This window comes from Triturus cristatus, chromosome 1_2 (genome assembly GCF_964204655.1).
Source record: "Triturus cristatus chromosome 1_2, aTriCri1.1, whole genome shotgun sequence".
Classification (NCBI taxonomy): domain Eukaryota; kingdom Metazoa; phylum Chordata; class Amphibia; order Caudata; family Salamandridae; genus Triturus; species Triturus cristatus.
The window spans coordinates 643350299-643371453 of NC_140580.1; the positions used below are offsets into that span (position 1 = coordinate 643350299).

Here is a 21155-nt window from a genome sequence, read left to right on the forward strand (position 1 = left end):
TTGGAGAGCACAGTGCCCGTTGCTGTATGAACAGAATACTGCTTCAAGGGGTCGTGGACGGGGAAGGATGAGTGGGCATCGAGGTGGATACACGAGACAAGAACAGGCAGCCCGAGGTGAGAACAGTCAGAATTATTTCGACCAAAGCCAAGGTAAACAGTACTACAATGACGGACGTGTAACGGACGAAGACACCGGGTATACTCAAGCATAGGACAGCCAAGGGCAGAGTAAGGGGCATGTGTCAATCCCGATAGATCAAGCTGGACCTTATGTCCATACGCGATTGTTGGATGCATCAGGTAAGTTTTTGGTTGACACAGGGGCTATGAACAGTTCTGTTTCACGTGCCCTGGTCCCGGGGGCCACTCTGTCTGGCCAGACTAATGTGTCCGTGGGGTTCTCTGGAACTCCGGTGGTGAGCCCCATTTCTAAGCCACTTTCCCTTACTCTGGGACCGGTTACGATAGAATCGCCTTTCCTCCTCACCTCCCAGTGTGGGGAAAATCTCCTGGGTATGGATATATTAAAAAGATTGCATGCCCGCATCTATTGCTCCCCCGATGGAGTTTACCTGACCATTCGGAATACCTCTATCCCCTCCATTCAATGTTTTTCAAAAACGGACTCACTACCTCCTGAGCTTGCAAAACTCCCGAGGGATCTTTGGGCCCTGGGGGACACTGACGTAGGATTCCTACAAATTCCCACGGTGTCCATCACCCTGAAACAGAATGCCAAATTGCCGAGGATCCCACAGTACAAAATAGCCCCCGCAGGAGAATGCGCTTTACTGGCCATTATTTCTGATTTGATTAGAACCGGGGTGGTGGAGGAAACGACTTCCAATATCTGCAACAGTCCAATTCTTCCGATTCTTAAACGAGCCCCCGTACCCCAGTCCCCTGATTATGCTGATACCTACCGATTTGTGATTGATTTGCGAGAGATTAACAAGATTGTGGTACCCCAATATCCGGTGGTACCAGAGATTAATTCCATTTTGACCATGATTCCTCCCACTGCAACATTTTTCTCGGTGATTGATTTGAAGAATGCTTTCTTTAGTATTCCCATACATCCAGATAGCAGACATTTGTTCGGTTTCTCATTGGGGGGCCGCAGCTTTAGATTCTGTCGCGCCCCCCAGGGGTATACAGAAAGCCCTAGTATCTACAGCCAAGCCCTAAAAAGAGTATTGGATTCTTTACAATTGCCGCCAGGTAATGTCCTATTGCAGTATGTTGACGACCTCCTTGTGGCCTCTGATACAGAACATGGTTGCCGCGATGCCACGGTTACCCTGCTACGGCATTTGGCCACTCATGGTAACAAGGTGTCGCTCTCTAAATTTCAATATTGTCGACCGGAGGTGACCTATCTCGGTCATCTCCTGTCGAAGGAGGGAAGACGGTTGACTTCTGAGCGCATCGCAACCATAACTAACGCACGCAACGTGATGTCCGCGCTTTGCTTGGTATAACCTCCTACTGTCGCCAATGGATTGCTAACTATTCTCTCTTGACTAAACCTTTCCTGTATCTAACTACGAAGGATGTGCATGAGCCTTTACCTTGGACCGATGAATGCCAGACTGCCTTTTCCGCTCTGAAAACTGCTCTTTGCTCTGCTCCTGTGCTTGGCACCCCTGACTACCAGAAACCTTTTGTGCTCTACGTGCATGAGGTGGACGGTTGTTCTCTTTCAGTGTTGACACAAGACTTTGGTGGTAAGCAAAGGCCTTGTGCATATTTCTCGGCGGTTCTGGACAATGTCGCCAGAGCACTTCCCAGTTGTCTGAGGGCTGCAGCGGCAGTGGCCGTAGTGATCAGACAATCGGAAGGGCTAGTCCTGAATACGGATCTGACAGTGATGGTGCCTCATGCTGTGGACGTATTATTAAACAGGACACAGACGCAGCACTTAACTAGTGCGCGTCTTACAGGGTACGAATTGACCCTGTTTGCACCTCATATAACGATCAAACGATGTGTTAATTTGAACCCTGCCACGTTGTTACCCCTCCCTTCGGGAGATGGTGGACAAGACATACATGATTGTATCTTTCGAACTGAAGAAGAAACCAAGGGCCGGATAGATCTAACTGACACCCCACTATCTGATGCCCAAGGAGAATTGTATGTTGATGGGTCCTGTTTTAGATTACCGGATGGTACGACAGCTGCGGCTTATGCGATCACTACCCTGCAAACGGTAGTCAAGGCAGCAAAGATACCATACCGGTCGGCCCAGGCGGCCGAATTGGTTGCATTATTTAGGGCCTGCGAGTTGGGGAAAGGCTTGAGGCTAAATGTCTACACCGATAGCCAATATGCGTTCGGTGTAGCACATAGCTTCGGGAGGTTATGGGCGGAAAGAGGGTTCTTGACATCTCATGGCGAAAAAATAAAGAATGGACCATTAGTTGACCGATTACTAGCTGCATTAACATTGCCTAAAACCTTGGCCATAGTCAAATGCAGTGCACACAAGGTTATAGTTGATGATGTAGGGAGGGGAAATTTCTTTGCGGATAGAATCGCCAAAGAAACAGCCCAGTCTGACACCACTTCCATGTTTGTAGTGACAAGAATGATAGAAGCAGGGGTTTTTAACAACACCATAGACAGTGTGAAAGAGCTACAAAAGGAGGTGACCCCGGAAGAACTGACATACTGGCAAGAACAGGTGGGGAGGCTTGATGAGAATGGATGTTGGACTGACTTGTCAGAGAGGTGTAGATGGTTCCTGCCAAACGCATTTGTAAATGCAGTAGTAACTATGGCGCACGGACCTTCACATGTAGGGGTTCAGGGCATCTGTGCCACATTGGATCCTGTCTGGTATAATGTTAATATCCATAGGACAGCTAGGAACTTGGTTCAGCATTGCATGATTTGTCTCCAGCATAATCCTGGGGTTAGCATTCCCGTCTTGGCGGGTAATTTTGCGCCACCCACCCTGCCCTTTGAAGTACTCCAAATGGATTACATCCAACTAGAGCGAGTTAACAATTTGAAATACGTGCTGGTGGTGATTTGTACTTTTAGTAAATGGGTGGAGGCGTATCCCACAAAGGAAAATACTGCCCTGGCAACCGCGAAAGCTCTGGTAAAAGAGTTTTTCCCTCGATATGGGTTGCCACGGGTGATTTGGAGTGACAACGGGACACATTTTAATGCTAACTTAGTTAAGTATGTATGCAAGGGTCTGTCCATCCAGCAGAAGTTGCAGCCCGACATCCTCAGTCAGCGGGTCTGGTTGAGAAATATAATGGGATTCTGAAATTGAAACTGGCTAAACTTCAGGACACGACAGGATTAAAATGGCCTGATCTCCTGCCCCTGGCCCTGTTGTCCGTAAGAACTACTCCCCATTCCCGGAGCGGTATCTCCCCTTATGAAGTAATTTTTGGCAGACCTGCCAACGTGTGGGGAGTACCCCGGCCCAAATCCTTCAGGGACATCGACCATCCTATGTTGACTGACTATTTGTATGCTTTGACTAAAGATCTCCATTCCATTCATCAACAGATATCTGCCGTACTGCAGCCCCTGCCGGAGGGTCCTGGACACAGCGTGGAACCTGGACAGTGGGTCTTAGTTCGAAACTACCAACGAAAATCGAGTTTGGATCCGCGCTGGTCCCGACCGTACCAGGTGCTCCTGGCAACGCGAACGGCGGTGAAAGTCGAGGGGAAGCAGCGCTGGATCCATATCTCCCATCTTAAGCGAGTTCCCCTCCCATTGCCAAGGGAGCAGCTTGACCAGGAGGAAGGCCTGCCAACTCAGGGCGAACCCAGCACTAGAGAACGACTTTCCCTGGACACCCGCAGAGAGGTTGACGGGCGAGGGGAGAGTGCTGTGAGCCTGGAAGCCCCTTTTTGCGGCCACCCAATTGCTCAAAGCGAGGCATCTGGTCGGGAGCCCAGCTCCTCGTCTGACCCCACTGTGCCCATTTTGTTTGTGAATCCTGAAACCCCTGGTCGGGATAGATATCACCTGCGGCCCCGGAAATAGGGAATACCAGGTCTAGCCTTGGCGAGTGAAGTTGGAGGCCTCGGCAAAAGACCTGAGGATTGGTAGAACACTGGACTGAACTCGTTGAGAGCATGGAACTTTCAGTAAAGCTCTGTTCAGAACGAAGATAGAGACATTGGTCGGTTGGTGGGGGCCCAGGTGGAGTTTCCTTTCAACAAGGGTTGCGTCAAGTGCGACCCCAACGCGAGAAGTTTTTATCTTTTACTTTTTGGTTTCTCTGAACAATAGGAGTCTGCCTGTGAGGCTCTATACGGACACAGGAAAGAAGCACCCTCCGGCAGGTCGGACTGCTTGTAGCCCTTTTTCCCGAGATTATATTGGACTTTTAGTGAGAAAATGTACCCTTTTGCTCGTTTTGTCCCTGAAGAAGGGCGCCCCATAGTACCCCGTACCATTCCCCCGCATTTGCCAATGTTCTCCTCATGGAGCTTGCGTGTTAAAATTGTTTTTATTTCTATATTGATTGTATCATTTGTACTATGCTTAGGTTTGTTTATATATCTAGAGTTTCGCCATCCTGTGCACACCTTGATAGTGTCTACCCCTGCTCCTAAGGAACATCATTTCCAGACTTTTGCCCCTCATAAGGAGAGACACCGACAGACATATGTACATAATGCCTTCATTGAGATGCTACACCAGACTCATAGTTCCACAAATGTTACTGATTGTTGGGTCTGTGGTCTTCTCCCGTCAGTGATGCATAAGCAAGATTTGTTCATATCAATGCCCTTGTCTTATCTAGGTAGTTGTGAAGCCTGGTTCAAAATGTTATCCATGCTATATGAACACTGCACTATAGATGAACGTCGATTCTCAGAGAAGGATTATGCTTTGATTCTAGCCTATATAGAGACACACCAAGGTTTTACTCCTAATGCGGAGGGGACGGATGGTACCCTTGATCCTACTGCCTGTATGAACGTATACACTGATCATGAAAATGATACCTGGTTGAGGGATGAAGTGTTGGATTTCATGACTTTTAACTTTACTGAGTATTTCAAGTATTTCCAGGAGCGAAATGTCTCAGATGAGAAAATCATTCCGGTCCCGGCATTGAATACGTCCTCCTCCTTCTGCGTGCAGGGTACTGGACATTTATCCGTAGGTTATAGTAGATGTAATTACACTTATAAACTACAGACTTTCAGTAGTCCCCCAACACTCACCCCTCCCAATGTTTATTTTGTGTGCGGAGAAAACGCATACACTTGGCTACCCAGAGGATGGGCAGGTCGATGTTACTTATCTTTTCTTTACCCACCGGTCTACATAGCTCCTTCTGATTATCACAAATCTCCTTCCTTAAATCGGCGGAGCCTAAAAGCCGAAGCCGCCAGTAATGATGCCACTGACCAGACTGACACTCCAGCCCAACACTTCGTTGATATCATAAAAGGGGCGTTGCCCATATGGGGACCCATCCTCAATAGTAAAGAAGTCAGGAGGCTATCTAGAGTGGTAGAAGGGGTGGTTAATACTACTGCAGGAATATTAACTAATATCACAGTGGAGCTCCAGGCGACCCGGCTTGTGACCCTCCAAAATAGTCTTGTTTTAGAGGTTATCCTAGCTGATCGCGGAGGAGCTTGTAGAGTCATCGGCAGCTCCTGTTGTGTATATATACCTGACTCCGCCCCTTCTGTCCATTTAGCCATTCAGAAACTGCATCGGCTAGCCTCTGAAATTCACACCGAGACTGGTACTTGGTCTTTGTCCGGGTGGTTTTGGGATTTGGTGACCACCTGGGGATGGAAGTTATTTATGATTCTTTTAGGAATAGTGGGGTTCATTTTCACCTGCTGTCTTTGTCTACAGTGCGGGCCTGCTTGCTGTGCATATTGTGCTACTCAAGTTCGCCGATCCATCCCTAGGCCCAAGCCCGCCCAAACCAGAATAGATACCCAGCGGGCTCAGAAGGAGACGCATGACTTAATGCAGATCGATGAGGGTATTTTCGAAGACTGACCCAGTTATTAGCTATGCTGCGCTAAAAGGGCCGTTCTGAGGTATTCAAGGCACTACGATATGATTAGCGCAGTATATCTAATGATAGTTTGACTAGTTATGGTGTATTAAACGGTTCGAAATCCCCGATTATGTTTAGTACGACAAAAAGGGCCGAGAAACCGAACCGCCTCCATCTTGGATTGCGGCTCTCTCTCACTTGGGAGTCACGTGGTCTTTTCCGCACACCCTCTGCTTCCCCCTTTCCTTGCATTTAATTAGGAGACAGGCTGAGTTGCTGAGAAGCAAGGTCACATCTGCTAAAAGGGAGTATCAGGCAAATTCCTCTAGACCTGGGACGAGAAGGGAGTCACCCTTTCGACCTTCTCTGTAAAGATAGTAACCCTTTGTATGTGTAACCGAAACTAGAAATAGGCATGAGCTCATTAGGGGCGCCAGGACTAACTGGTACTTTTCCACATATAAGGTTTTGTATGCTGTACTGATAATGTATAAAAGTGTGTTACTGTCAAGGAGCCAGCAGTCTTCCTCGGCGCACCTGATGGGTGAGGATCGACGAGGCTCCTCTATATAGAGTTCTGTGGTGGCTAATAAACGTTTGAACCTTCCACGTTGCCAACTGCTCCTTTTTGCATAATATTGCGGGCCAGTGGTAAGTGTGGTCCTTGGAATAATTATTTGGACACAACACAGCCTTTTGACACAAACGATCAGCCATGGCATGTGTTTTTGACGAGCACGGAGAGTCAATTGGGGAGCAAATGCGCCTCCCTATTCATAAGGACCTAGTGGATGCCCTAGAGAGGGCTGTCTCTTCGGCTCTGGAACCCAATAAACAGATCATCGAACTGACGGTGAGAGGCAGTTTATTACCCCAGTCAGGGAAAGACTGGAGGCTTGAGCATCCTATTGACAACAGTGGGGCCCCAAAGGTTAAAAACAAGGCCAGAATTAACACCAATGTTAGACAGACCCCTAATTCTTCTGACGCCTTTGAACAGCTCCGCCAGAACTTCCTTAACAGGCGCCTGGACACACGGGAGCCACAGGAGGATTGGCAAGGGTATACCTTTGAAGATAATAACTGGTCCCATCAGGAACAGATGAGCATGCCAGGGAAGATTCAGATACCCCAGATGAGGACTTGGGCGACAAACAAGGTCCGAGCAGACCCTGGAGACCAGACGGCGGTACCAAAAGATCCAGACTGGAGGACAAAGGCAAAAAGGAACTCCTGAGGGTGCTGGGCTCGTTGAACCCGGAGGAGATTTACCACCCCACTCCGCGGACTAGGTTCCAGCGTCCAAAGTGGGGCACTATGGGGCCAGCTGCATTAGAAAGCCCATGTATCAGAAGGTCTTGGGCGTCTGAGGGCCCCAGACTATCCTTGGCTAATAAAGTGGCAAGTACCACAGACATCAATGCCAGAATGGCAACATGTGTTACTAAATTCATCAAAGACACTAAGAAGGGTCTGGCCCGTTCCTGAAAATCCTATCAGGATAAGGTCTTGGATGTTTTGAGACAACTTACTAAAATCTTGAATATGGCTGAAGATGCTAAGGGGTTGGGTCATATGCTCGACTCTACTATTTTGTCAGGCTGGGCTGAACAGGCCCTATGCTTTTTTAGGCAATAGCAACTATGCCTTGTTGATGGAGCACAGAAGGTCCTTATTGATTAAAATTTAACCCAGATTGGGTGAATAGGCCTCCACAGAAGCCGGGCCGCTGGCGAATGGAGGTCTCTTCGGAAAACCATTAATTAAGGCTCTTACTATTACTGAGGAACATGGGCGACAACTATCCCCTGTTAGGTGAGATGGGTCGTACAAGAAGCAGGTATTGATATGTTCTCCTTCGGGGCCCACTCTACTAGGGGAGCTATGGCTTCAAAGGCGGTCTCCTTGGGGAGCAGTCTGGAGGATATTCTCAGGGCAGCCGATTGGATTAAACTAAAAGGTCTTAAAAGTAGAATCAGAAAACCAATCACTGGAAGGGCTTCTCTGGTTGTCAACCAGCTTTAAACTAGCATAATCTGAGCCTCTGGTCCAGACATAGAATATAAAATGTACTAGCTATCGTGAAGGAAAGTTTGAAATCTATTAAGGACACAGAGGCAAGAATTATCCCTCCCGACTGGATACAATCTACTACCCTCCCTGTATTCCGAGAAGTCTTCGGTGTTGGATAAGTATATTTTAGGCGTGTTTACTCTAAACAAAGGCTCTCATGCACTACTTTGTTCAAATAAATATTTGTTGCCATGTCTTGCATAAGGCTGGCTGATTATGGATGTCTTCCGCCTTACCAGTGTTGATGATTGGTCTTGGACAGGACGGTTGATTTGGGAATTTACTCTGGGTATCTTGTTCTTCCTTAGGATCGGAACAGAAACAAGAAATCTAACAGAAAAGCAGAGTTCTTGATGTCTTGCTCGAAGAAAGAGAAGTACTTTTCCTTAATGTTGGATATATAGGACTCAGTCTATGGTGGTCATGTTAAATTGCTGCAAAGCCTCATGGGATTTGTAGTCTGACTAAAATGTGTTTTGATAAGGCTGCTGAGAGAACAAATTGAAAGAGTTAAGCATAATTCCCACCTCTGTGTCCTTAATAGAATTGAAACTTTCCTTCACAATATCTAGGACATTTTATATTCTTACCTAATCATTCAACATAGAAGCAATTTGTATGCAGCACATTCCTGGATACAGACAATGATGCATGGCCACAGCGACCATAAAATAGTGCAGTCCTGACACTACAATGGTTTGGTACTTTGATACAGTTGACAAATTTCACACTCTTGCAGACAAAACTATTAGCCACCAATTGTCAGACCTTGAATATTCATCAAGTGTGGTTAACGGAGGAGAGTAGCAGATAGCAGGAAAAGGTCTGCTAAAAACAAATTTAGTGGAAACACCCACTAAACAGCAAAGAGAAGAACAAACGGCATATTCTGAAGACTGAACTTTCCTTAAAACTAGTCATGCTGACAAAACAGAGTTCGATTTGATACTTACTGGAATGACCATGATATTTCGCTCCAGGAAGATTTTGTCAGCTTCTGGGGTTGTTGGTCCATTGGCACCTTCAGCAATAATCTAAAACCAAGTGAAGAACTATAGTTAAGCAATGCTTGTCGTTAACAAAGGTCTTCAATGAATTCTTGCAACCAAATCTTCATCCACAGGAGACTATTGAAAAAACTATAAGAAGTGCCCAAAAACAGTGCGTCAGAAACATTAATTGAGCAATGGCAAACTATGAAAACCACAAGCTTAAAATACCTTCCCCCTATCAAATAGTATCAACTCCAATCGTTCCTGACATCAGGGACAGTATTCTACATGGATTAGTATGGGTTGAATACCTTCACAAGAGAACAAGTTTTGCCAATGTGTTGCATAGATTAAGGATCTACGTTGTTTGTGAATTATTTGTTGTGTTTACCCCTGAAATTATTGCAGATTTTGATTTTATCACTCACTCTACAAAAGTGAATAAGAAAGGGTGCTTACTAACAAAACCCTGTGCCTACTCACATCTTGCACCCCAGAACTGAGAGATATCACAAGCCTTAAGAACGCAACATGGAAAACAAAATGTAAGTCTTTTAAAGAAAAAACCTTCAGCAGGCAGGAGAATGCCTGAAACAATTGGCAGGGAACAGTAAAAATTTATAGATATTACTTGACTTTACCACCAAGACTTCAGAGGCCCCCAAAGTAAATTTCAAAATGCATACAGAAAGCAATTATCTACAGGATGAGTTTGCTTTTAGTAGTTCGCTTTAATCGTTACCCTATCACCTTTGCAATTTGGTAGGGAACCTTTCTTTCAGCAGACCAGAGCCTTTCACCTGCTCTGAAAAGGTGCTGCGGCTTAAAGTCGTCTGAGGCTTCGATGCTTGGAGCCTGCAATACCTGTATGTTGCTCCATGCATGAGACTAGAGGACCATTATAAGTACCTTACTCTGTAATCATTCATTGTCGTTTCGTACGCGATTATGGCAGCGTTCATAGATCTATTATGGAAGCTTATTCAACACTCACCAGAGCCACAGAAACTCCAGCACAGCAAAACAGAAGCTACCTACAAGGAACCTAAACATGCGATAACATACATATCATAGGAATAGGATCCACAGGAACATGCTGAAATAAATAGAATGTAGAAAAGAACTACAACTAAGACACAGGAATGTTGATTGAGGTTTGTCTGGTGGGTCTTGTGGAACCGAAATAAAATCTAGTGAATACTTATCTTGCATTTCCACCGAATGCAATGCCTCATTTGGACAGGAGACTATGAAGCAGGATAATGTATGCATATAGTACATGGCTGATTCGCAGAGTTCTACAAGTGGAGGTTGCCATTGAAAAGCTAATGTTGAAGCTTCAGTTCTAGTGGAATATGACCAAAGACTCCCCAGCAAAGGAAAACTACAAAACTATTAAGACCGAGAATAGCACTATTAATTTGGCGGTAGTGGTTTTGGCTATACTGTGGTTAACTGCCACAAACCACAAGCGATTTAAAAAATCATAATAAAAAGACACCCTTTACAAATAAGCAATTGAAATGTCAAGATTACAAAGTTTATCCTAGGGTTCAATGAGGCAGAGGCTACACAAACTAAACTGATGGTTTATTTCCTGGTGTTGGAGGAATTTCCATTGGGACCTTTAAAATAAGATTTGGTGGAAAGGTCCACCTAATGTCTAAAATAAGCTCCTGCAACCAACTGACCAAAGCAAAATGGCAGACCAGGAAGAATTATGGGATTAAATGACTTCTGCATCAAAGACCCCACTGTCACTGGATCACTGGGCGGAGGAAAGGGATGCAACAAACTGAAACCTTGGCTTGACCTTTGAAAACACGCAAGAAAAAACAGACCGTGTTTACAGGTAGCATCGATTTTAACACAAAATACTCGAAAAGGTATGAAATGGAAGAAAACTCATCAACAGATGCTTGAAAGGAATTGATCTCTGTCAATGACTCAGCGATATGATTTTATATTATTTGAGCGTATCCTTTTTTGACAGGCCACATGGTGTCATTAAGCATATCCCAGAGCAATTTGTGATCTGCTACAATCCTCTGACAAAATTGCATTGCTCAATGGTACAGGAGAGGTAAAGAGTTTAAAAGGGTCTAATTTGAGGAAAGTAAGACAGGAGCGTTCTTTTTGTCAATTTTCATGCTTTGGGATAAAATAATCTATTTACAAATATAATCACAAATGCCATGAATTACAAAACGCAAGCTGTTGCAGTGACATGGTACACATGCATGAGGCCGTAGCCTTAATGGACCACTAAAGTACACCCAATCCACCTTTTGACCAAATGCCCAACTTTCACGATAATAAGCTGCACAGACCCATCCAGTGCCAAAAAAGGTAACAGCTACTGAAATTAATCTTTGGTTTGCTGCAAGCAATGGGACATGTATTGTATTGTAAATGTATTTATATAGTGCTTACTACCCCTGACGAGGAGTCGAAAGCTTTTTTGGCGAGTAGCACGATACTCCGGAACCCGTAAAGGATTAGTGTTGAATTAGTATAGGGAAATATGAAAGTAATTTGAGTGGTGGATAGGTTAGTCAGTTATTTGGATTCAGAAGGAAAGCGGAGGGATAGAAGAGGGAAAAAGGTTTGCATTTATATAGCGCTTGTTACCCCTGATGCGGTGTTCATGCGTTTTTTTTCAGCGAGTAGCACGATACTCCGGAACCCATAAAGGATTAGTGGTGAATTAGTATAGTGAAATATGAAAGTAATTTGAGTGGTGGATATTAGTCTATCACAATTTCCAAAACTCATGTAGGAGGAACTGAGCAAGAAAGTGGTGGAAACCCTGCATAAGAAGCAGGATTTGCAGGTGTTAGGTGATCAATGGCTCTTTCAAAGAACTCCAGCTAGTACCCGGTCAGATGGTCATATTTGCCAAGAGTGGCTAAGTATCATCAAAGTCTTAGCAAGTTTATTTGGCAAGCGCCAATGTGGCGGACCTAGATTTATGAATAGAACCCAAATGAATAGCATTGAGAGCCTAACAAAGGGAACTACAGTATGATAATGTTCAACCAACATCACAATACTAACTTGCTTGCCCAGTACATTTGAGGTGTAATGGTAAATTTAGATGAATAGCGCAAAACAAACTATTTAAGTAGGAGGAGGAGGTTGAATTATGCAGTGAAGAATCACTGGTATAAACACCAGGACACTGAACACATTAGCACCTCAATAGGACACCGACTGGCTGCTGTGCAGGCACCTACAATGCTCTCCAATATTAAGTGTGAAGTGAAGTAGTTCAGATTGCTTGCAATCTGAAGGGCTTATCCCAGGTGGCTCGAAATGAATGATGCAAACAATTTAAATGGTGTATGGGTCTATAAAATAAGGGACTAATGACCTTAGGTGGGCACGGCCTGTTCTATATTCTACTAAATACTCAATGTTAAATAGAATCAAATATAAATGCAGCCGGCCTAAGCCGGATTTGAAATTGCCCTGGATGAAATGGTGTCATGGGAAAAGAATCTAAGGTCGGACTCAGACCATTGCTGCTTGGGTCTCAAAAGGCCAACAAGAGGGAATAAGCTCTAGAGGAGGAGCTTTGAAACATGCTGCATTTGGCTGAACCTCATCAGCAGCCCAGGTTCAGACAGGGAAGAAAGAGGCAAGGGGTTTTTGCTGTAAGGAGTAAGAGAACAATTCTAATCAAGAACGGTTTACCGTGAAGCCATGCCAAATCACCTCCATAGGAATTAATGGATGGAGATGTGGCAGAACACACATGCCTTGCTCCCCAAGCGCCACTCGACAATTGAAATGATGTTTCCATGCCACAGCTGAAGCTTAGGACATCCCACAAGTGTGGAGAAAGGAAGAAATATAACATACCTGTACTAGTCTCCCAGTGTGGTTACTTGATATCATTAGCAATCCAACTAATTGCTCTTTTTTTAATAACCACAATGGCATACTGTATTGAAAGTGCATGCTTCCCTTTATTTTTGCTATGCCTCCAGACAGTTTGACAACTGATGTGTTATCCTGTGAGGTTAACGTCGGGTCTGTGGATTTGCATGTGGCTTAAATAAGGGGACCCGTAACATCAAGAGTTTTAGTATGTTCTGGGGAACACAGGGACATGTGTGATCACCAAAGCATGAAAGTGGATTAGAGAGCAAATTAATTCAAACACATTTTAGTTAAACAAAAAACAAAAAAAAAAACACACATTTCAAATTCCACACAATATAGTACATTAGCTTACCTTTAAACAGCCATATAATAAATACCCAACTTAAACTTTGTAGATTTTTTTATACAAAATGAACGATTTCTGAAGCAAAAAGGGCAATAAAGTCAAAGTTGACCATCTATGACCCACACCTTCGCTTTGATCCTATGTGCATTAGCCTTTGTCAGTTGCTTTTCACTGGCAGCAGGAATCAAGATATCGCAGTCTGCTTCTAGGATGTTGCCTTCATACGGCCGAGCTTTGGGGAAGCCCACAATCGTTCCATGTTGCTAGAACAGGAGAAAATAATACCGGATTATTGGAGTTCGATTTTAATCAATATCTAAACTACTGTGGAGCATTCAGTTGCACCATAAATGCAGTAAAGCAATATGCAAAATTCATCAAAACAAATGGACTCCCTGTTCAGTGTATGCAGATACGTTTTGGATATGCAGTTCTGAATACAAGTTCACAAGAGGGTAGAGTATGAAAAATGTATTTACTGACCAAAGGATTTTGCAACATAGGCTTAGGAGAGCAACATCTGATTTGCAATCAGCCCAGGAAGTTTAGGTCTCCTTTATTCAGAAGCATGTTCACTTAATTTGGCCAAAAATAAGTTGCTTAAAATCAATTCATTTTAGGAGTAAAGCAGATGCTTCAAAGATCTTTTCATAGTCGTGGTGCAAGTTGTGGCAGAGTGAAGAATAAGCCTGGCAAAGTTAATAAATGCACGAGTGGATGCTACATTAGCAAATCAATTAAATACACATGGGTGAATAACTATGGCAATGTGTAAAACAAACCTTACAAATAATATCAAGTGTATTGGTTTTCAGCAAGTTGGTCAAGGCGGCCTCACCAAGGGTAGGACGTGCTATCTATAGATATATAACCAAAGGTTGCAGGGTCGGTATAGTTAGGGTCAGGTTTCACTCATACAACACCATTGAAATTCAGCAGTTATAGTTGCCTAAGCTAACTATAACTCATGCCCCCGTAACGTGCTACTTATGACCTCACATATTACATCACTCATGACATGGTCAGTGACATCACTGATGACATCATCCATTAAGTGTAAGTAAGTTTAAGTGTTTCATCAACTCAAATCCCACTGAGGCACAATAAACCTAGCGGGAGGAAACCTGTTAAGCAAACCTTTAAGAAAACCGGTCAATGGTAATCACAACAGTGTGCAAAGGGACAAGATTCCTGAAAGGCAAGACTTTAAGGGATGAATACTTTCCCAATCGCACCAGTGAATGAACTTAGGCCTTCCTATCTTTGCAGTTCGATGGACTAAGAGCCTAATCTCCAAACGTTCAACAACAGCATCTGGGTACAGGGCAGTAGTATCGGATTATGGAACCGATACAGCCCTCTGTTCTGCATAGGAGTGGAAAGGGAAGTAAAGAGCCGAGTGTCCAAAATATTACAATACTAGATCATCCACCAAATCTACTGGGATACTGCCATGAACTTCAGGTAGAGACTACGGAGCAGACGAATTGGAAGAAACAAAATTCTCCGTCCTGAAGATCTAAGGATTCCAACCAGTCTCCCACATACAAGTCCTGTAAGACTCAGCTCAGGACATATTTTGAACTGGTCCTATTAAATGAATAAGTTGAGAAAGTAAAGATCCAGGAAAGGGTGTAAGACCTCCATCCTTTTAGAGGAACAAGGACTAATGGGAATATTAACACATGCCACCTTTTTCAGAAACACCCATGACTCCTTTTTCTGAAAAGGACCAATATGCAAAGAGGATTGAGGAGACTGCATCTAAGTTCCACACTTGCCCCAGAAGAATCACTATGCTGCTGGGGAGTTCTGTACAGACTGAGAATATTGGTCTCTACAGAGACTGCGCCATAATGGAGTAGCCACAAAACTGCCTATATTGTTGGTGGGACTGTTGCACTAGGAAGGTAAAGTACAACACATAGTTGCAGTTCTTCTGTTTTTGATGCGCTCCAGGAGTCTGCAATCGATGGGGGCATCCAGGAGTGTGGCTTGGTCATAGCCAGTGAATCCAGTGGAAAGCATTCTCCATATGCCAGTGCATTGTATAAGCTGTGCCCAGAGATTGAGCAACAGTGTCCACTGAGTCCAGGTTCCTCTGTTTGGATACATCCAATAAGTCACTGACCAAGTCTGTAAACTGCTTTTTCATGTGGTGTAGCTAGCTTATCATGGTTAAGCTTTGCCAATTCCCTCAAGGTATGAACCCACAAACCCAAAAGGCAGGTGGCATAAGCAGTGCAAAGGGTCAGGCTGCCAAAAGGAAAAGTTTACAGCCTACAGCGTCATGTGCCTTTGATTCCCTATGAGGAGGCTCTGTAAGCTTTTGTGTTCTGCTTCAAAAATATATTTGGGCAACCAGACATTCTAGTGACAGGTGAGAGGACAAAAAAGTGGAAATAACCTGGAGCAGGCCAATGAGACCTGACAGTTTGTTAATGGCCATGTCTGAAAAGGGCAACCATGACTATCTAAGGGGGTTTCATGAAATTGAGCAAGGGCTCTGCAACTGAGAAAGAGGACTGCTAGATCTCAGACTTCACCTACACTAAGAGCAGGGTCAGTTCTAAAGCTTGAGCTACTTTATGTACTGTAGGCTGCAGGGGTGGGGAAATCATATCGCCCGACGCCCGAACCATGTTGATTTTTACCTCGGGCAAGAAGATGTAATGTCTATTTTGTCCTACGGACAACTAGACATTAAATCGCGTACATGATACAGGCTGTGGACACTCTGGGTCTCACAGCCAATCAGAAAGGCTGGCAGGGAGCTGCAAACGATTTTGAGGCCTCTGATTGGCTAGCAGCCCATGGCTGGGCTCTAGCCAGTGATTGGCTGCGGGACTGAAACTTCAGTCTCAACAAGCGGCAATCTCAGCAATCGGGTGTCTTGCCGATCAATGGGGTGGACGTTTTAACACAGGAGGCTACCACAAATATCTCGCTGATGGTGGCGCGACCCGAAACTGGGGTGAGGAGGCAGGGGGGCATTAATGTTTACAGGCTAAAGCCAAGTGAGCTTGCGGCATACGGGGGGTAGAAATACAGTTAACTTTATCTTGCTGATCGCGAAGGGAAGAGGCAATGCACACATCCTGCTGAGAGCTCAGCGGATTGAAGTAAAAATAACGGCATTACCGAGTGCCCTGTTCAGATTCCACAAGAGAAAACAGAGCGCGCTAACTTGGGGTTTGGAGCGGACTGCTTTTTAAGTGGAGCTCAACTATGCAGCGACTCATATTATACTAAATGTGGTGTTAAAGAATTGTACTGGGGCGTAAACGTTTAAAATTCCTGCAATCCGTTGCATTAGAGCAAACGAGCAATCTGTTTGTTTTACCGCATATTGCCTGTGAAAGCTGGTGAATATTAAAAGTGGTGGGCGGAAATGTGAATTGTATTAATTTCCTTTAATAAGAGTGCAACAGAAACTGCTATACGTTACCTGCAAAATGCCTGATCGAAGTCGGCTACTTTTTGCCCGGATGAGAATCGAGGTGGTGAACAGTGAGCTGCTGTGTGCTGTTACATAATATATGTAAAGACAAAGAGAAATTCCAGTGTCCCGAATCGGACACTCATTCATTGGTTGGCTAATATAATATGCGCCTCACATTGCACACAATGTGACACGAGTTAATAGTATTAGTCTCGTTCTCTCTCCTTCGCCTTATTTTTCTGCTATTTTTCAGAACATGTGCCTGTGTAACAACATTATTAAATAACTGCTTGGATCGTGACTGCTTCGTGCAGCCATGTGCTGCAAGCGCCTCTCGGCCCTGTCTCTTTCTCCCCAAACCCCCTCCTAAGATGTTTCTCGCAGCTCATTACTTGCAGTTTAACTGTAGGGGTCAAACCACATCAGTTCAATCAGAGGACGCCTGGCACATTACATGATGCGCGTTCGGGGGCACACATTGTCTGCTTTCTTCCAGGAGACAACAAAGAAAAGCATTTCCCACTAGTGCTCTAACGTCAGTTGTAACTATTGTGTATTTACAAGCTACAACGGAACTGGTGGAATTTATAGAATAGAAAATTGGCCAATTACCCCTAACACTCCCCTGGGACAGAATGTCCTGCATGTTGGCTTGCACAGGAGCCATGCAGCGTTTGCAAGAGACACCCCAGCACTCTGTAGTAGCGTGTCCATGAGCTCTGAGTCACTAATCGCCTTGCAGCAGCCGAATTCCAGTACTTTGTCATAGTGAAATTTACTCCTTTCAGTCTTGTAATCTGCACACCTTAGTTATATTCAGCTCTCAAACGACCCTCTCTTGCTCCCTGCTGCTCAGAATGTGTGTGTCATAAACTAACTGAAAAATATCAACACGAACTGCACATGAGTGCAAAACCTAGTAATGCCCGACTAACCACTAGTCCTCGCAACCTCTTCACAGACTCCACGCACACAATTTGTTTTTTGCTAAAGTACCTCAAGTTAGAGTGTTCCTGCGGTTATAAAAATGTTCTCTTTAATCCTTCCTGTTGCTCCAGGGAGTTAAGTTATATATCAACTAATAAACATGCAATAAAGATACCAACAACTCCACACCTCCTTGCACCAATACATGCTCACTAGTGTCACTCTGTCTCTCTCTCTCACTCTGTCGAGTCTCTCTCTCACTCGGTCTCTCTCTCACATCAAACCTTCAAACTAGCATACTGGCTTTGGAGCCTGAGACGGGCAGATTGCAAACAGATCACTGAAGAAAAACTCAGCCTGCTGATCTAACCCAGTGGAATCGGAGCAGGGGTGCTGCAGGTCTCTTTTTACCTTGTATGTGGTAGCAGGTTCAAAAGCCCACCAAACTACCATACTCATATCTATCTATGGCACGTAGGTTCCAAACATATCACTGCAGCAGACTTTCGACATCCTTAACTGTCCTTCTATCAGTAATGGAGGCTGTAATCAGAAAGTGGCACAGTTTGCCTGTGATCAGATTTTCTCAAGCTCTATTTAGGCAAAGAGCCCTCAATGCTTGGTTACATTAGAGGTACATGAAGAATGTTTAGCCTGTTCTACCCCCTATTGTCGCCCCAGAACCTCATGCCCAGCCCAAAATCCCTCTCGATGCCTGCACTTGCCCCTCCACATTATTTTTTATTCTGACTACAGAAATGATTTTTGGGGGTTTTCAGGGTCATAACCCCACATTGTCACTGGTTCACTGTGTCACTACTAGGTGCATCAAAGCCTCCAAGACAGACCCGCGGATACAGAGCTGTTTCATTGCATGTGAGCAGAACCCACCCCTTCCACCTCCGGTGACCACAACCTTTTTCATCAGAGACCCAGTGGCGAGGCACCTCACAGCCTCCACCTCTACCCCAGGTAGTCAAGGGTTGACCCAGCTCTTTGACAGTTTGACGTTGTCTCTGGTGGAGTTCAGTGACCTGCAAGACGGCTGCCTGTGGCTAGCATCAGAAATCTGCAGCAAAACTTGCACAGCCACCCGTGCATAGGGATGCATATGCAGTCTGCACATGAGGGTGCCTGTGTTTAGGATGGTCTGTCCGAGATTCCTGCCTGCTGTGCTAAATGTTCATGGTTTGGTCAGTGCATGAACTAATAGAGGTTTCATAATGTCTGATACCGCATTTCCCACTGATCAACATAACTTTAATTTCAATGAAAGCTGCCCATTATTATACATGTAGTTACCTGAAGGTAAAAGACCACAAAAAGTTAGAAAGTATTTTGTTTTACCCTACCCCCAGATTCACTCCCCTTGCCTCCCCCATTTCGTTCAGCATCACACTTCCCATATTTTTTTTTAATGCACTTCAACCACTGAGCAGACAGCACCTTCTCCAGCCTTGTACACTGGGCCTGCTACCACCGCTGCACTCCCACTGCTCTTTGAATACAGTATTCGGGACTTGCTGCCATGGGTGTGACATGAAATGTTGAGTGGTTGCAGTTACTCACTAGTCCCCGTCTCAATGATGCTCAGCTTTCCACTTCTAGATTTATTGTCTTTTCAACTTAACACTCCTTACCTTCGCTGTGAGACTAACACTTGCTTTTCAGCTGCGTGACTGCTACATGTCCTACATACCTGAAGGAGACAAACTTGAACACCCATTGCTGATCTGCGCAGCACCTCTTCATGTTAGGGAAGCTTACTCTGCTGCAGCCATTACTAATTGCAAGAGAGAACCCTGTACAGCTACTGTCAGTGCTGCATATGCTCTTTGTGTGGGAGAAGAATGTGGAGATGTAGCAGTGAGTGCACCATAATATAATAACATCACACCTGCCTCTTGTGTATTTGTACTTGTGGATGCTGCCTCAGTGAACCATAGGGTATCTGCTACATGATTTTCTGCCCCATGAACCTTCATAAGCTCTTCCAAGAAGTGCAGTTATTCCCATCCACACGTTTATCAGCGCATCACATCTGAGGATTTTTGAAGCTGGACAGCTATGAGTTGGCCCTATGATGGAGAACACCCTTCTGTCCTAGAGGTTCATATTTCGACAGTCTGGACTGTGCCAAAAACACTTCAAGAAATGCAGTCTGCCCTCTGCCCCTAGGTACTATTTCTCTACATATAAAAATGTGTTACATGCAAAATAGTTGATAATTGAGTGCAGTGCACACTGACATCTGCACACATGCTGTACAGCCAGCCAGAAGAGTTGCATTTAAGAGTGCATGACCATGCACTGCATAATTGGACTTGCACTTGAAATATATATTGCACAGTATGTTGCACTGATTGCAGTGCAGGGTCTCTCCGTGCAGACCTACCATAGTGATTTATGGAGTAGGTGGGGCAAGCAGTTACCTTCCCAGGACAAGTAGATTTGTGTAACATTTTGTCCCCTGGCCAAGTAGATTTTTTTGAAATTTCCACACCCCTGGGGTCAACATACAGGTAAGGGTTGCTCCCTTATGGTTAAATGTTCAGGTGACTCATACTTTAAGTCCAGATATAAGCCAGTATCGGTATTTTTACTGAAAGAGGTTATCAGCCTCCGAATAGTCATCCTCTGTACAGCCATAATGTTTACCATGCATTGCGAGGGCTACGGAGTTCTAGCAAAATATCGACATCGCTGCACATCTATGAGCTTCACAGAGATGCTCTGCAAAGGGAAGACAAAGTTTGCTTTAACATTTTCCTCTGCAAAGCAGTTTCTTCAAACCTCAGTGGCTTCTAAAGGAGTGCTGTAGTACACTTCGTGGGTGGTATTTACATGGGTGTTAAAGGAGGCTCAGACTTCAAAGGGGACATTGTCGTGGTAGGCTACAGCTTTTTAGGTGCCAGAGTCTGGAGATGCCATGTCAGGAGTCATCTGTCCAGAACTGCCAAGCCTGCGGGAACGTGTTTGCCCATGAGAGAGGGGAGACTCCAAGGTAGTGGGGCCATCAAAAACAGATCCAACAAGCCTTGAACTACACAGGGCTATCCAATGGACCTGGAAACTCTGGGTTCATTTTTTTAAAAGTCTTCATTGGGAACAGGGAGCTGGGTCGTTTCTTCAAGGAAGACCATCTCTCGTTCCCATGGTGCCGTTTAAAAACAAAGTATATATTTTTTTTATGTGGAAGATCTTTTGAAAGTTTGTTCTCACAGGTGGGTGAAGATCACTTAAGCATTAGCTAAAACAAGTTGGCCTCCCTCTCTGATGACCTTTGAATGCAAGAAGGCAAAAGAAACAAATGCCATTGGAATTGCGCTCCGATCTGAGGCATCACATGCAACCGTCGGGTAGATCTGAAAGAGATATCTTGTGGGATTTGTAACAAGGCTTGAAACCTGAAAGTTTTGGAAGAGAAATTTGCCCTAGATGTTGTCTAATGCTGAGGAATGTAGTCGATGAGCAA

General features: G+C 44.7%; 1 protein-coding gene across 1 annotated transcript in view; it reads right to left on the minus strand.

The window, feature by feature from the left end:
* The window catches only part of GLUD1 (glutamate dehydrogenase 1), a 140832-nt gene that overhangs the window by 27490 nt on the left and 92187 nt on the right, over positions 1 to 21155 (minus strand). The window contains exons 8-9 of the mRNA XM_085607853.1: positions 13437 to 13574; positions 9039 to 9119 (exon numbers count right to left, since the gene is read on the minus strand). Coding sequence (XP_085463979.1) covers positions 9039 to 9119; positions 13437 to 13574 — 219 coding nt within the window. The remainder of the gene's footprint in view (positions 1 to 9038; positions 9120 to 13436; positions 13575 to 21155) is intronic.